The 14,844-nt window shown below is 30.9% G+C and overlaps 1 protein-coding gene across 1 annotated transcript in view; it reads left to right on the forward strand.

Moving 5' to 3' along the window:
• The window catches only part of LOC107456190 (EF-hand calcium-binding domain-containing protein 6), a 38,633-nt gene that overhangs the window by 15,861 nt on the left and 7,928 nt on the right, over positions 1-14,844 (forward strand). Inside the window, 9 exon segments of the mRNA XM_071186053.1 lie at positions 900-999; positions 1,074-1,222; positions 2,824-2,928; positions 2,998-3,100; positions 4,310-4,480; positions 5,898-6,035; positions 8,402-8,590; positions 11,451-11,681; positions 13,833-14,327. Of these exon segments, the coding sequence (XP_071042154.1) occupies positions 900-999; positions 1,074-1,222; positions 2,824-2,928; positions 2,998-3,100; positions 4,310-4,480; positions 5,898-6,035; positions 8,402-8,590; positions 11,451-11,681; positions 13,833-14,327 (1,681 nt within the window).

A 14,844-nucleotide genomic window follows, 5' to 3' on the forward strand; every position in this document is an offset into this window, starting at 1 on the left:
GAATTGAATCTACAAATCTTTTATAATAATCAGTCACTTCCATCGAAATCAATTTGTTTCCTTGATAAACAGTAAACACACATTCAACAAGAAATTAAAAAATTTTAATTGGAGATGGTCTTCACAAAATTTTATGTTTTTTCTTAAGAATAAAGGCTTTTACTCAATTGAATTGAATTGAATGTAGGGTTTAATGACACAAGGTCCACAAAAGGACACGCTGCACTATATATATATATATATAAGCGTGCTAAAAGATGGTTTTAATTATGAACTGATCTAAATTGCACTTTCTTGGGTGATATTTAAGAGTTTCAAATTCAGTTCTAATATAAGATCCCTGGTAGTTTCAGAGCCGGAAAAGGTTTAAAGTCTCAAAACAGGAAATTAATTCTTGAGAAAATTCTTCTCCATTTTTGCTGAAATTTTCTATTTTTAATCCTCTGTAATTTTCTGACTTCTGATAAGTTCTCACAGTAAGTTATCATAATTTTTATCAAAACTTTTCTTGCACTGTCTGTAATAAACCAAAATATATCTGGCAAATCTACAGCTGACGTTTTAGAATATTCTAACATTTTTGTAAATTTTTATGTAATCCTTTAAATTGAAATGATTACTACTCTTTAGTACAGGATATTTCAAAATACGTTTATCAACAAAGTTACAGTTAAAACAAAATGTAATAAAAAATTATTAATCACCATATTAAACGTTTATTACCAAAATTTTATTAAGCAAAAGAAGTTCAATAAATTAACTGTAGATAATAGTTATATTGACTTTCGTGAAAATTGAAGTTTTCATAGCTCTCGTTACAACTAATTGTTAACATATTCTAACTTCAAAATATGTTCCAAGTAACTTTTTTATAAATCATTTTATTATAACGTTTTTAGAAAAGAACGTACTCGTAAAAAGTTTGCAAAGTTAGGAAGAGATGACCCAGAAATCCAAGGACAAGTCTTCAGCAGTATTGTCGAAGTATTTCGGAAAAGAGTAAGTAAAGGTTCGGAAAGTTATATTATAACCAAGAAAGTTATACTTTACAGAAATCTTTCTTCTTTATTTAGGTTGAAAAGAACTTTCCCATTTTGCTTCGAACTTTCCGAATCAAAGACAGCAGTGATAATGGTTTTGTTTCTTTAACAGTATTTCACCAAGTATTAAACTATTTTGTGATGCCAATGTCTTCTCAATTATTCAAACAAGTCTTAACAAAGTAAGTATAGGCTTAATATAAAGAATTGAGGTGATCTGTGAGTTTTTTTATTATTATTATTTTTATTCTTTATTCATAACCGTCGTTGAACTGCCGAACCAATTTTTGGGTTACATACTAGTAATGTTCATCTATGTAGCCTTGTAATTTTGATCTCTATCCGGAAGACAAAGGGACTCCTGGATCAAGTATTGGGACAACAGACAAGAGAGATTTTGGATCAAACATAAAGAAAAGCGAGCCTTCGGGGAGAACTTTTTGATGGAACTAACCCGCATTTGCGTTACATGGAGAGGAAGACCACAAAAACCTCCAACTATTAGCCTGACGGCAAGGAGACTCTAACCCATGATGCGTTTACCACTGACGATATTGTATGTCAGCACTGTGGTCAGTGCAAGCCGGATGCGGAATTCATATCGACCAGATATCGCTGGGATTCGAACCCGATTCCCCTCATTAGAAGGTGAACGCTCTATCCCCTGAACCATCGCGATTCATCTGTGGCTTATTGAGAAAATCTAGGTGACATTAGTACACTGAGAAAAAAAGTATAGCCAAAATTACCAGAATATGGTAAAATTTACTATGGAGGCACAAAAAAGCTCAGTAATTTTTATCGGAACGCTTTGGTAATCGTTTTGGGAAAATTAACAATAAAACATGGTGTTATAAAGTGGGATAAAATTTCGTAAATGTGGTAAAATACAGTAGTTTTATGTTTGCATCTTAGAACATGGCATAAAAACTATTCTTTCATTTAAATATATTTACTTTTTATGCGAGCTATTTTGCACACTTGAATTCCGGTAAACAGTTTCCATATAAACAACAAATAATAAAAAATGAAATTTTTAATTTTGGTTTCAATATCCAGAATTATGGGTTTTTTTACCAGAAATATCATTATCATACAGTACGGGAATTTTTTATCGGAATTTTTCTTCTGCGTAGATAATATTACTAGGTAATGTGAAAATAAACTAAATGCTAATGTCTTCTCAATAGTTGAAACAAGTCTTAGCAAAGTAAGCATACATAATATGAAAGATTAAAAGCTATCTGAAGTTTTTTGAAGAAAAAAAAATCAGTGACATTACTAGGTAATGTTTCCTAGATAATGTAAGAGTGTACTAAGTGCCAATGTCTTCTCAATTGTTGAAACAAGTTTTAGAAAAGTATGCATAATGTAAAGAATTGAGAGTGATTTGTGGTTTTTTGAGAAAAACTCTACATTACTAGATAAATATTACAGAATGTTCTATTTACCTATTTTTGTATTTCTCATACTTCGCATACTTTTCTACAATTTTAAAGGGTGTATTGATAAAATTATCTTTAAAACTACTTAAACAAATTACGTCAAACTAGTTATAACTACTTATATGGTAAAAAAAACTTCATATTACTCAAAGTTTTTCTCAATTTGATAAAATCGCCCATTGTCTATTAATTGGCGATCTATCGTGGAAGATTTTCGTGACAACCTTCATTTTTACGGAACTACTGTTTACAATATATTGCATACCAGTGTACTTAATTCACATGACGTAAAATTTTAAAAATTATCCTTGTTATTTCTCTTCTTTTTTAATTTTTAGTTTTAATGTTCCTACATCAGCAAACAAAATTCAATGGTATGAATTTCTAAAGAGTGTTTGCATGAAGAATGCCCACAATTCTGGAAGTAATACTCAGTATTCGAAGTAAGTATGTAATTCTTTAAATTTATTCTTTGCTTACATGCCTTTTATATAGTCATTCTTCCATTTTAGATCTTACAATTGGAGCGCTTGTAGATCTATCATTGAAAAACTGAAGAAAGCAGGAACGAGCTCAGAAAACTTCTTTGGCAAATCTTTTACTGTTCTTGATCAAGTAAGTATAGAGTAGAAATCCTCTAAACTCTCAAAACGGTTGCACTTACAATTTTAAAACCGCTGTTATTTTGAGCAAAATCGAGGAAAATGTTTATTTTTTGGCTGCAATGTCGGTTATGAGTTAATTTTATTACGTGACAAAATGAAACGTTTACGCGTTTTCCAATCAGAGCTGAAAGAATGAGTAGATTGAAAAGCAGAATGTTTTTTTTAATCTCACTAATGTCTTTTAGAACCTCCTTTTACTAAACTTTTCGTTTGTGCTAAACTGCAACTTAAATTATGTAAATAAATGCAAATTAAATTTATGCAATACATTTAATACGAAGAAACAAAAATGTGCAACAGCAAATAAGCCGAGGAGACACCAAGAAAAGAGGAGGCCTCAGCTCGGATTCATTTAGTAGTCCGACGTAACGAATTAAACTGCGCAGTGGTGGTTAAATATGAAAGATGTCACTGCTTTCAGACTACTAAGCTGCGAAGTGGGGTAAAATACGAAAGATGCCGTTATGGTTGGACTACTAAATGATCAAATATTCTTGTTTTTGGTAACCTATGCTGAGGCCTTTTCTCTTTTAGGCGGTATTTTCGCAACTTGTTTACACGATAATATGGTGCAAGGTATCTGCAGCGTTGCACTGGCACTTCTGAAAATATTGCTAAAAATAAATGAAAAACAATGGGAAAAAGCGATTTATGTCCAAGGAAGCTAATTCGGAGAAAAAAGAATCGAATTTATGGTTTTGAGATCGTTCAAGAGCTTGCATAAAATTGAAATCGAAAAAATAAAAATATATATGAATATCTCCAGCATTTATTTGGATTCCTCAAAAATTTCAAAGGAAAACTCGCAATTGTTGATGTTGAGAGTAAATAAAATTCGAAAATCGGGTTAGACAAGAACCGCTTTTTGTTCGAAATCCCTCTCCACTCAAATACTTCGTCTTCACCATACTTTTTTTATTCTCTTTATCTACTCGTGGACAGAAACCGTTTTCCCCGAGTCTGTCTTCAAAGTGTAATAACTCTCGGGGAGAATCAATTTTCCACGTTACTGACTTGTCGAAAATTAGTAAACCTACAAACGTAAACAAATGGTAATTTATTCTTAATTTGTGTGAAAAATGGACATAAACCGTTCTTTCCTTTTGATCATCAAAAATTATGTTTTTTATGTTTTAATACAACGTTAACACTCTTGCAGAACAACAAAAGAACCATTACAAGAGCAGAACTGAAAAGAGCCATCAATCAACAACTCTTGTTGCCTCTGGGGGAGGAAGAATTTAGAGCATTAATGTTTATATTGGATCCTGGACATACAAATGTTGTGGACTGTCAAAACTTCCTTTCGATCTTCGAATCAATGCAAAATGTAAGTAATTCGGTTTCAAAAGAAATTAAAGTTAAACTGCTCATTTTTAAATTGAATTAACACAGCACTAATGCCTTTTTTTAAATTTTTACGTATTTATGAATGATGTGAAAAAAAAAAGTCTTAAATCATTATAATAATTCTATGATTCTCAGTACATCAATTTGTTGATTTTGGGACTTTCTTTTTCGAATTATAAAGTATTGGAAACCTTAATCATGTTATGCGCAACTTACAAACTGTTTAAGGTTTATTTGTATGTTGTACTAAGGAAAAATGTTAATAACTTTTATGTTTTTTCCCCATTGTTTATTTTTTTCCCTTTTTTAAATCTGTTTTGTTTTTATCTCTTAAGGCCTGGTTTTGTATGAAAGGTCATAGTTACAAAACGTCAGTTTAAAATGAGCGCTAACCCATGATTGGTCAATTTGTGAGTTAAACAGCATACGTCATCGAACGCTCAGATTGAACGTCAGATTCAACTGCAGTTGGATTACAACGTAACGTTAACGACAGAAGCAATGGCGGACATCATCCAACAGAGCATTGAAATCAGCCACGATTTTGATTTTAACATTAAACATAACTCTTCTTCCTCTTCATTTAGCTAAGCTATAATGCGTTTTTTCTTGGACGAAGTCATTATTTGCTCTCTAAAGCACTGGTCGACAATAACAAAATCAATACAAATTCAAAATAAATATTTGCTTACGTTATTAATGCATGCGCAATGCAAGATAATGTCTGCGTTGAACAGACTGCTCACGCTGAGCTAACAAACCAGTATTTTGTTGGCGTCAGCGGTACGTCTACGTCCCGCTGACGCCCAGATAAGGCCCTTGTCCTAAGAAACCAGGTCCCGCAGTGGACTGATCGTTAAGACACGGTTTCCAGCAGATCACCGAAGTCAAGCATCACTGGCTACGGTCAGTGTGCGGGTGGGTGACCACTTGGATCAGTCTGCGTAGGGACCGAGGGTATGCGGCATTGGTCCTCGTTAAACTGTTCTACCGTAAAGTGCTCGACTTCGCGCGCAGGTCGTCGGGCTACCGAAGCGGGGGTGCCATCCCCTCCGCAGAGGATCAAAATTGTGATGGCATGTCTTCGGATCATCCTCCGAGATGTTTCCCAGACCGTCGCCAATAGCCCATTGTGCAGCTCTAGTGCGACGTAAATTAACAACAACCTAAGAAACCAGGAATTTCTCGTTGATGAATGTTGATAGTGAGCATCTTATTTTAATCCCTCGAAACATGTCTACTTTCTTCCCTTAATTTTTAAACCTGCTGATTTTTTCCATCTGTAAATAATAGTTTTTTTTTTTGTCATTAATAAACAAAACTATTTTTATTTGATAGAAATCAATTATTTTATAAAAATGTGATAGTTAAATATCTGCTGTTTCTATTATGTCTAGGAAAAGAACAATAACTCGAATCACAGTCCAGCTAATGAAGAACTTCAAAATGAAAGAATATCACCAACACTGGCTGGGGAAAAGCTGAAAATGGAGTTTAAAAAGAACTTTAATAAAAACTTAACAAATATAGAAAAGGTATTACTATGGAATATATTTCCAATTAATAATGAAGAAAAGAAACTTCTATTTCCCTGTTAAAGNTTCTTCTTAGTCCTCTTCATTTAGCTAAGCTATAATGTATTTTTTCTTGGACAAAGTCATTATTTGTTCTCTAAAGCACTGGTCGACAATAACAAAATCAATACAAATTCAAAATAAATATTTGTTTACGTTATTAATGCATGCGCAATGCAAGATAATGTCTGCGTTGGACAGACTGCTCACGCTGAGCTAACAAACCAGTATTTTGTTGGCGTCAGCGATACGTCAACGTCCCGCTGACTCCCAGATAAGGCGCTTGTCCTAAGAAACCAGGCCTTTACTCGTTGATGAACGTTGATAATGGGCATCTTATTTTAAGCCCTCGAAACATATTTACTTTCTCCCCTTAATTTTTAAAGCTGCTGATTTTTCCATCTGTAAATAATAGTCTTTTTGTCATTAATAAACAAAAATATTTTCATTTGATAGAAATGAAATATTTTATAAAAATAATTTGTTAAATATCTGCTGTTTCTATTATCTCTAGGAAAAGAACAATAACTCAAATCACAGTCTAGCTAATGAAGACCTTCAAAATGAAAGAATATCACCAACACTGGCTGGGGAAAAACTGAAAATGGAGTTTAAAAAGAGCTTTAATAAAAACTTAACAAATATAGAAAAGGTATTACTATAGAATATATCTTAAAGTCCAATTAATAATGAAGAAAAGAAGCTTTTATTTCCATGTTAAAGGCACATTATATTGTTTCCTAAGTATAAAAGTTGTGAGATCACTAAGCTTGAAAAATATTAATTTATTCAATGAAATTCTATGAAAATGTGTAAGAAAATATTATAGGTTGAAAGAAAGGGAAGCTACTGTGGATATTCTTTAACAAATTTGTCAAAAAACCACATTAAAAATAATTTTTAAATAATTAAGTATTTTTCCAATTATAATTTAGACTTTACCTGCATTCTGGTTTGTATCTGGAATTACAAAGTTGTTCAGGTTTTTTTTTTCTAAAAAAAGGTTATTTTTGTATATTTTAGAGTTGCCAATCTATATCATTTTACAGAGAAAATTTGATCAATAAATAAAAAAGTTATTCAAGATGCCCACTTTAATCCCCATGTCTGCATTAACCTTCTCAACCCTTACTACCTTCCCAAATGTGTAAATAGCCTATATAGTTAGCACATTTGCAAAGTTATCCATCGATATTTAGAGCCACTTTCTTGAGCAAAAAACTACTTACACTAATTCGATAATATAATAGTTTCAATAAGCGCACTAAGAACCATCTTAATTATGGTAGAACCATCTTAATTATCGTCCTTTATCTTAAGGCAATCTCACCATTTATGACTGTCATATTTGCAAACTTTAAAATCAAGAACTCGATACTAAAAAAAATCGAGCAGTACGAGCAATTTTTGTGGAAATAGGTCTTGGCGTCTTATTACGCTCATTCTACTTTTTAAAAACTTCTATAAGTTTATATTGGAAAAAAAATGAAAAAAACTGACTATTACTGAAATAACATATTGTGAACGGTACCAAGTTTTACATTTTTGAAATATTTTTAAACTTAAAAAAATTACAAGAAATTAGAGTAAGTGTAAAAAACGTAAAAAATTTTTCACAAAAGTTATTAGAACTTCTGAAAACTATTTTAATTGAGTTTTTAAAGTCAGCAAATACGAAATTCGTAAATATGGTGAAATTGCGCCAAAGTAAGCAAAATAGATGGGGAACAGCAAATATATTATAACTGTACAAGTTTAAAAAATGCTTTAATTAAAAAGTATCTCTTTCCATTTTAATAAAATGCCCATTTTAATTTAATGCCTATAAGTCCCATAATTATATACGCAGAAATAGAATTTAGCTATATACAGGGTTATTCATAATTCCCCCCGGGGTTTCTAAGCGTTATAGTAAAAAAACGGAGACGAATATGGCAAAAAAGAACATATGAAATTATTCCGAAAGTATTCAAGTTTTAATTTAAGCAGTTATCGGTAGATGGCAGTAGCATGTAAAACTGAAGACAGTTGCAGTAAAGAAAAATGGCGTTTACAGGTGGAGGGAATTATGAACAACCCTGTATATAAAAAATTTTAATGTATATGCATAGCCTTACAATGCATTTTCGTTATTGTATTATTATTTTTCATAGTATGTTATTATTATTGTATTATCACTACTAATAAGTAGTTATCAATATTATAATATATGCCTCAATTATTATAACAGCATGTACATAATTATGATAAATTTAATAATAATTTATCAATAACACGAAAAATTGCTATTTAATAGTTTTTAAGGTATCTATTTTATTATAATTTAGGCTATAAATGCATTTGATTCTGAAGAAACTGGTTTCATGCATATTGATGATTTTCGTAAAATTCTACAAAGTTTCTGCTTTCTGTTAACCGATTCTCAGTTCAGAGAAATTCTTGGTAATACTCCTGTAGTTATTAACAAGATAAATTACTCTCATTTCATAAAGAACTACAAGAAAGGTAGTTTTGAGGTAAGTGTGTTAACTGTTTTAGATTTATGTGTATTAAAAAATGGGATGTAAGTTTTGTTAAACAATATATATAGCACCATTTTATTTAAAGATATTAAACACCCAGTACTTAGTAAAAGAATTATTAACGAAGGTTGTTTCTCCGGTAATAAAATTCTTTATCAAAACTTCAAAGCAATATATTGTTTCTTGCAGTAGAAATTTGTTGGTGATTGATTATGGTTTCATTATGGTGGATAAATATCTATATTAAAAGAATACTTAAATAAACTCTCAGACTTTCGGTTCCAATGAAATCCAAATAGAATTTTGTTAAAAAAAATTTACAAAAATTTAAAATTTTCGAACAAGCTGTAAATCACTTTTTCGCCTTAGGTGAAACTTTTTGTAAAATTACATTTTCTCACTCATTGTATAAATCAAGCATATATATGCACTCTTAAGAAAATCAATTCAAAATTGAACCATAATGTCAATAATATGGTGCAAATTTTCAGCAACCTCAATCAAACATCAAATTAAATCATATTTCAATTTCACTATATTTAAAGTAGCGTATAATCAAGTTCAGTTTATCAAATTTAATTATGAATAATCTAGTTTAAGTTTGAACCATAATAGGCCGAGATAACATAACTAGTAGGGCGTTGGGCCCCTGTTCGATAAACCGAAAGTTTGATCCCCTCCGACATCTCTGGGTACTGGTTCGGAAATTGATCGCGCACTGGTTCAGGTCAAAATTACGATCTGTAGATGGATGGGTGATGCGCGAATGTGTCCTCCCTGTAAAACGGGATGTGACGTGTGTATGTTGTCTCCGTATCATCCTCAGGAATGATTTCCAGACCATTACCAATAGACCATTGTGCACCTCCAGTACGACGTAAATGAAAAGTACCAAAGTATCGAAAAATGTGCACCATAATAAAATTGTAGCACATATAAATGATACAATCGTTCAGTTCTAACATTTTTCAATAAGTAAGAAGCAACTCCAAAATGTATCAAAATTAATAAATATAGTAAAATTTTCAAATATTAATAACTGTAGTAAAACAATACAAAAACAGTTTTAACTGGAATTGAACATGTAGAAATATTTTTCTTAATTCTTTTTTTTCTGATACATTGTTTTTTTTTTTTTTATTTTACCAATTGGCTTTTACTTCATAAATGATTTTCAATCCATAAAGTAATCATATATCTCTCAGAATAAATGTTTTATTCATAAGCACTTTATGATAATAATTAGAAAAATGAACCATTAGCTAAACATTTGAAATATTTTTAGCGCAATTTTCAAACCTTGATGATTGTATGTGGTTTTAACAAAACAGCTGTTAAAACTCTCTCTACTGACCTACTTCAACCAATATTTTATCAAAAAAATGATTTCTTTTAGGAATATACGCTGAAAATATTACAAAAGGCTAAGATACAGAGCATATGACATTGATGCAAATGTAACTAGAATAAGTTTTGCAAACTTTCTCTCTCCAGATTTTATATAGCATGTTTTTTCTTTATTTCATGAATGTTTGGTCTTTATAAAATACTAAAACTTGCAAAAATAATGATCATTCTTTGAAAACAAGATCTATTTACAATTCTTCAGCATATTAAACGACACCAAAGATTAATTAAAGGATATATTGATGTTTCTGTTTCATAATTTCAAATAATCTAAATAGTTATAATCATTATACACAGTTTTAGTAATGGACCTAAAGAACACAAACAATATGGAATTTTTATTAAATAAAAATAACTCACTAAAAATGTCTAAATTATATTAGCAAAGAATACTTAAAAGAAAAAAAAAATCTCTAACAATTTCTTTCGTACTCATATCGAAACTTTTGATGGTTTTCCATTGATGGATCAGCATAATTTTGATGGTAACCATCAATAATTCCATCATGAATCACTATATTTTTGGATGGTAAACAACATAAGTTACCATCACCCCGATGTAAAAATTCGAAATGATTTATGATAGTCTTATATAAGAATAGCAGCTTATTTTTATGGTTTGTTCATGTTGAACCATCAAAAATTTCCATCATAGTTTCCTAGAAATCAAATGTTGGAGTGATCGTGAGCTACCATCACCCTAGTGTAAGAATTAGGATTGATTTATGATGGGCCAAAAAAAATTTTTGATGGTATATTCCTGCTGAAAAAACACGAATTATTATTAAACCATCATGAAAATGTATTGCTGTACCATTATGAACCATCACAAATTTTCATCATAGTATCTTTGAAATCAAATGTTTGAACGATCTTGAACAACCATCATATGAATTCGGACTGATTTATGATGGTCTAACATAAAAAATTGTTTTGATGATACTATATTACTGAGAACTAACAAAAATTCCCATTAAACCATCATGAAAATGTATAGACGGAACCATCATGGATTGTTGATCCATGAGAATCGCACTTCTCTTGACGGTTAACCATCATAGTATTAAAGTATCATTTTCCATCATGGAAAGATGGAAGTTTGTGGGCATATCAAAAACCACAAACACATAATGGAAAATGTTGGATGATGGTAACCATCAAATGATATTAGATCATCATGAATCGCACTGAAATCATCATAAACCATCAATTTTTTTTGATGGGGCCAACAAGAATTTTCACTTGAGTATTTGTGCATCTTTAAAGCATATTTTTTTTAATTATATACATGAAAATTCCTAAAGTATCAAAACTAATTTATTTGCTACTTGTAAGTAAACTGAAGGAAATTCTCGAAAAACGTACTTTCAAGAGTAAAAGAACTTCCATTGCTGTTTTCTTTTAACAAAAGCATTAATACAAATTTATTTATATATTTCAAATGAAGGATGAAGAAAAATGGGCACTCTGCGTGAAAAAATTAACAGCTTTCCCAGATAAAGTGAAAAAGTTGGATGCTGATGATGTAATAAGACACATTAAAGAAGCAGTAAAATGCCACAAGGACAAATTTCTTCAAGAATTTAAGGAACAAGATTTTTGCAATATCGGAATAGCGAGACAAGAGGTGGTTCAAAAACTTCTTCATAAGTATGTTTTCAGAATGAGTCCCGAACAGGTAAATTAACTTTTTCAATTCATTATATTGATAAACCTCTCGGTTTCAGTAACTTCAATTCATGCAATTTATTGAATGACTTCTCTGTTTTAATAGTTTTAATAGTTTCAATTCAAACATTTTATTGTCGCTCCCCTCTGTTTCAGTAGTTTTAATTCATACATCTTATTGGGAATCCACTCTGTTCCAGTAATTTTAATTCATTCATTTTTATCAAGGAAGTTCACTGTTTTAGTAGTTTCAATTCGTGCAATTTATTGAATAACCTCTCTCAGTTATTTCGATACAGAACCTCTCTGTTTAAATAGTTCCAATTCATCTATTTTATTAATGAAATTATCTTTTTAAGTAGTTTCAACTCATATATTTTATTAAGGATTTTCTCTGTTCTAGTAATTTCAATTTATTCATTATATTGAAGAACTTTTCTGTTTTAGTAGTTTCACTTAATTAAGGAAACTTTCTGTTTTAATATTTTCACTAACTCAAGTAAGCTCCCTGCTCTCTCTTTCAATAGTTTTCAAAAAACCTCTCTGTGCAATTCGTAAATTTTTTACGAACCTTTTTGCTTCAGTTGTTCAAATTTCTATTTTTCATTGAAGAACAGTTGTTTAAAATATACTGGATTTCAACTATTCTTAGCGAAAATAATAGCTACGGCATTTAGTGAAATGGCAATCATAAAAATTAAGGAGCAATTTATTTTTTTTTGGTTGGATAAGATTTCTAATAGTTTCGCTTATTTCAAATCTGTAATCGGTTTCACTCGGCAAGATCCAGTTTTTCTTCGTAAAAGGACATTTTTAGTCTATTTTTAGCCGGAATGTGCAATTTTAAAAACGTTATATACATTAAAAGGTCACTTAAATGTTGCAACAAACGTCTAAGAAAGTTATGGCAATTCTCATCAAGTTTAAAATTGTCTACGAACTCATACCTGGAAATGTCATACGCCGCTCGAAGCGCTTACTTATTATGAACTGATTTTTCTGACATGTCATAGTAGGGAAGTGTACTTAGCCGAGTGCAAAATTTCCTGACATTTCTAAACGGTTTTAATCCTGATGATGTGCCCTAACTTCCTTATATGTTTGTCACCACTTTTAAGAGATCCACTTTCTTACATATAAGGTCTTTAAAATTGTACATTTTGACCAAGCATAGACTAAAATTGTCACTTTAAAAAGAAAAACTAAAGCTTGGAGAGAGAGGCCAATTAGAAATCCACACTCGAATAAGACAATATGAAATATTACAATCAAATGCAACATAAATTGTGTTTCCCAGTGTCAAAGTACATGTCATCAAAGTACGTTTTTATATTGTCTGACTGACGAATATTGTGAATATTTCATCTTCAATTCTAAAGTTACCATTTTTAATAACGGAATCGTGTTTTTTAATTTAAAAACGTTAACAAATTTGACTGTTTATCTAAGTTGNAATTGCAGGACCAGTTGGTGAGCGCTTGGTACCAGATACCTCAGACTACCTATCAGCACCTTGTGGAATCAATGCCACAGTGGATGCTGGCAGTTTTGAGAGCTAAAGGTGGTCCTACATGTTATTAGCAGGGTGGTCATAATGTAATGGCTCTTCGGTGTAAGTCATAATAATAACTTTAAAATTATAATTTGATCCAAACTATGTAAACTGTGCTCTTTATTTATTTACACGCATTTCAAAATGAAATCTAATATATAGAGAGATAAAATGTTTTAAAATAATCATCATTTCTGTATACATAATCGCCTTAGTTATCTATATATTAAAAAAAACTAGTTATAAAAATATTAGGTGATTAAGTGATTAAGAGTGCAAAAGATAGTTTCGGTGGGTATCGGACCAATAGTTTCTTGGCTTAAAACCAGGTGCTTTAACATGGAAGACAGTGTACAAATGTACACGTACACCCCATCTCAAATCTCAATCAAATCTTGGGAAGCTGTAAGTAAGATTCACGACATTAATATGAAATGTTTCATTATTGTTGTTTGTTTTTATGCTTCTTAAATTTTCACTTAAAATTTAACTATCCTTATTCAAAATTATACCATCTTTACTAATTAGAACAGATACACAAAGAAATTTTAAACTGCTGAGTCTTTTTTGTCTCATTCTTAATATTTCTTTTTTTTTATTTATTTCTAGTTCAATAATCTTTGGGAAAAGCTTCCTAAAAACGAGATTGGTTTTTTAAACTACGAAGAATTTTTAAACGAATGGTGCAATAACTACAAGTGCGATAATGGATACAGATGTTCGAGGCCTGCATCTCGAGCAAGTCAATGTTCTTTGGCGTCCTCAAAGAGATCTCTCCAATCGACACCAAGATATAATTGGAGAGAAAGACCAAAAACCGCTAGTTCGATAGCCTCTTCCAAATCTTCTTCTGCAAAGTCCTGTTTCAGACCAAGATCGGCTGCATCAAGCCATTCTACAATCATAACCAAGTCAGTTGCGATCGCAGGATCAGATGAGAACTCTGATGAAGGAAACCTTAGGCTAGAAGGCTTGAAATATGGAGTGCTTACCAATCAAGAGTATAAACAATTCCGAAAATTAGATTTCAGAAAAGAAAATCCTGGTTCACGAAGTCGAAGTATCAATGGCTCTATGTCTGCAAAAACATGCTTTGTTATACACGTAAGTAGTTTTCATTATTATTATTTTATTTTTATTTTATTTATTTATTGATTTTTGCGCGTAACTTTATGAAAATAAAGGCAAAAAAAAAAGAAGCTAAAGGGGATCCAAAAATAACAGAAAGGAAAGACTAGTTATCAGAAAAAAAGAAAGAAAAAAAGCTACAGAAATATACTGTTTAAGAAGCCAATATTTTCTCTCCGAATTTCAAATTAAGTTACAAAGTTTGTCAACAGGTGGGACTGATGACTGAAAAAAAAATCAATGTTTTTAAATTAATTACTAAGACTTGTGAACAGGTGCAGACTTGAGAACACAATGAACACGTCCTGTAAATATTTCAATTTAAATGTCCTTTTTCCCAGTGCACGCACTATTCTTCCCAAATATATATATATATATATATATATTTTTTTTTACGTGACGATTAAAACAAGATAAAACCGTCTATTATCAAAAACGTTCCAACCCTGCCGAATTATATTTTTTTAAAGTGCTTAAAAATATTTTTGAGTGC

The sequence above is a fragment of the Parasteatoda tepidariorum genome, chromosome 10, assembly GCF_043381705.1.
Source record: "Parasteatoda tepidariorum isolate YZ-2023 chromosome 10, CAS_Ptep_4.0, whole genome shotgun sequence".
Classification (NCBI taxonomy): Eukaryota; Metazoa; Arthropoda; class Arachnida; order Araneae; family Theridiidae; genus Parasteatoda; species Parasteatoda tepidariorum.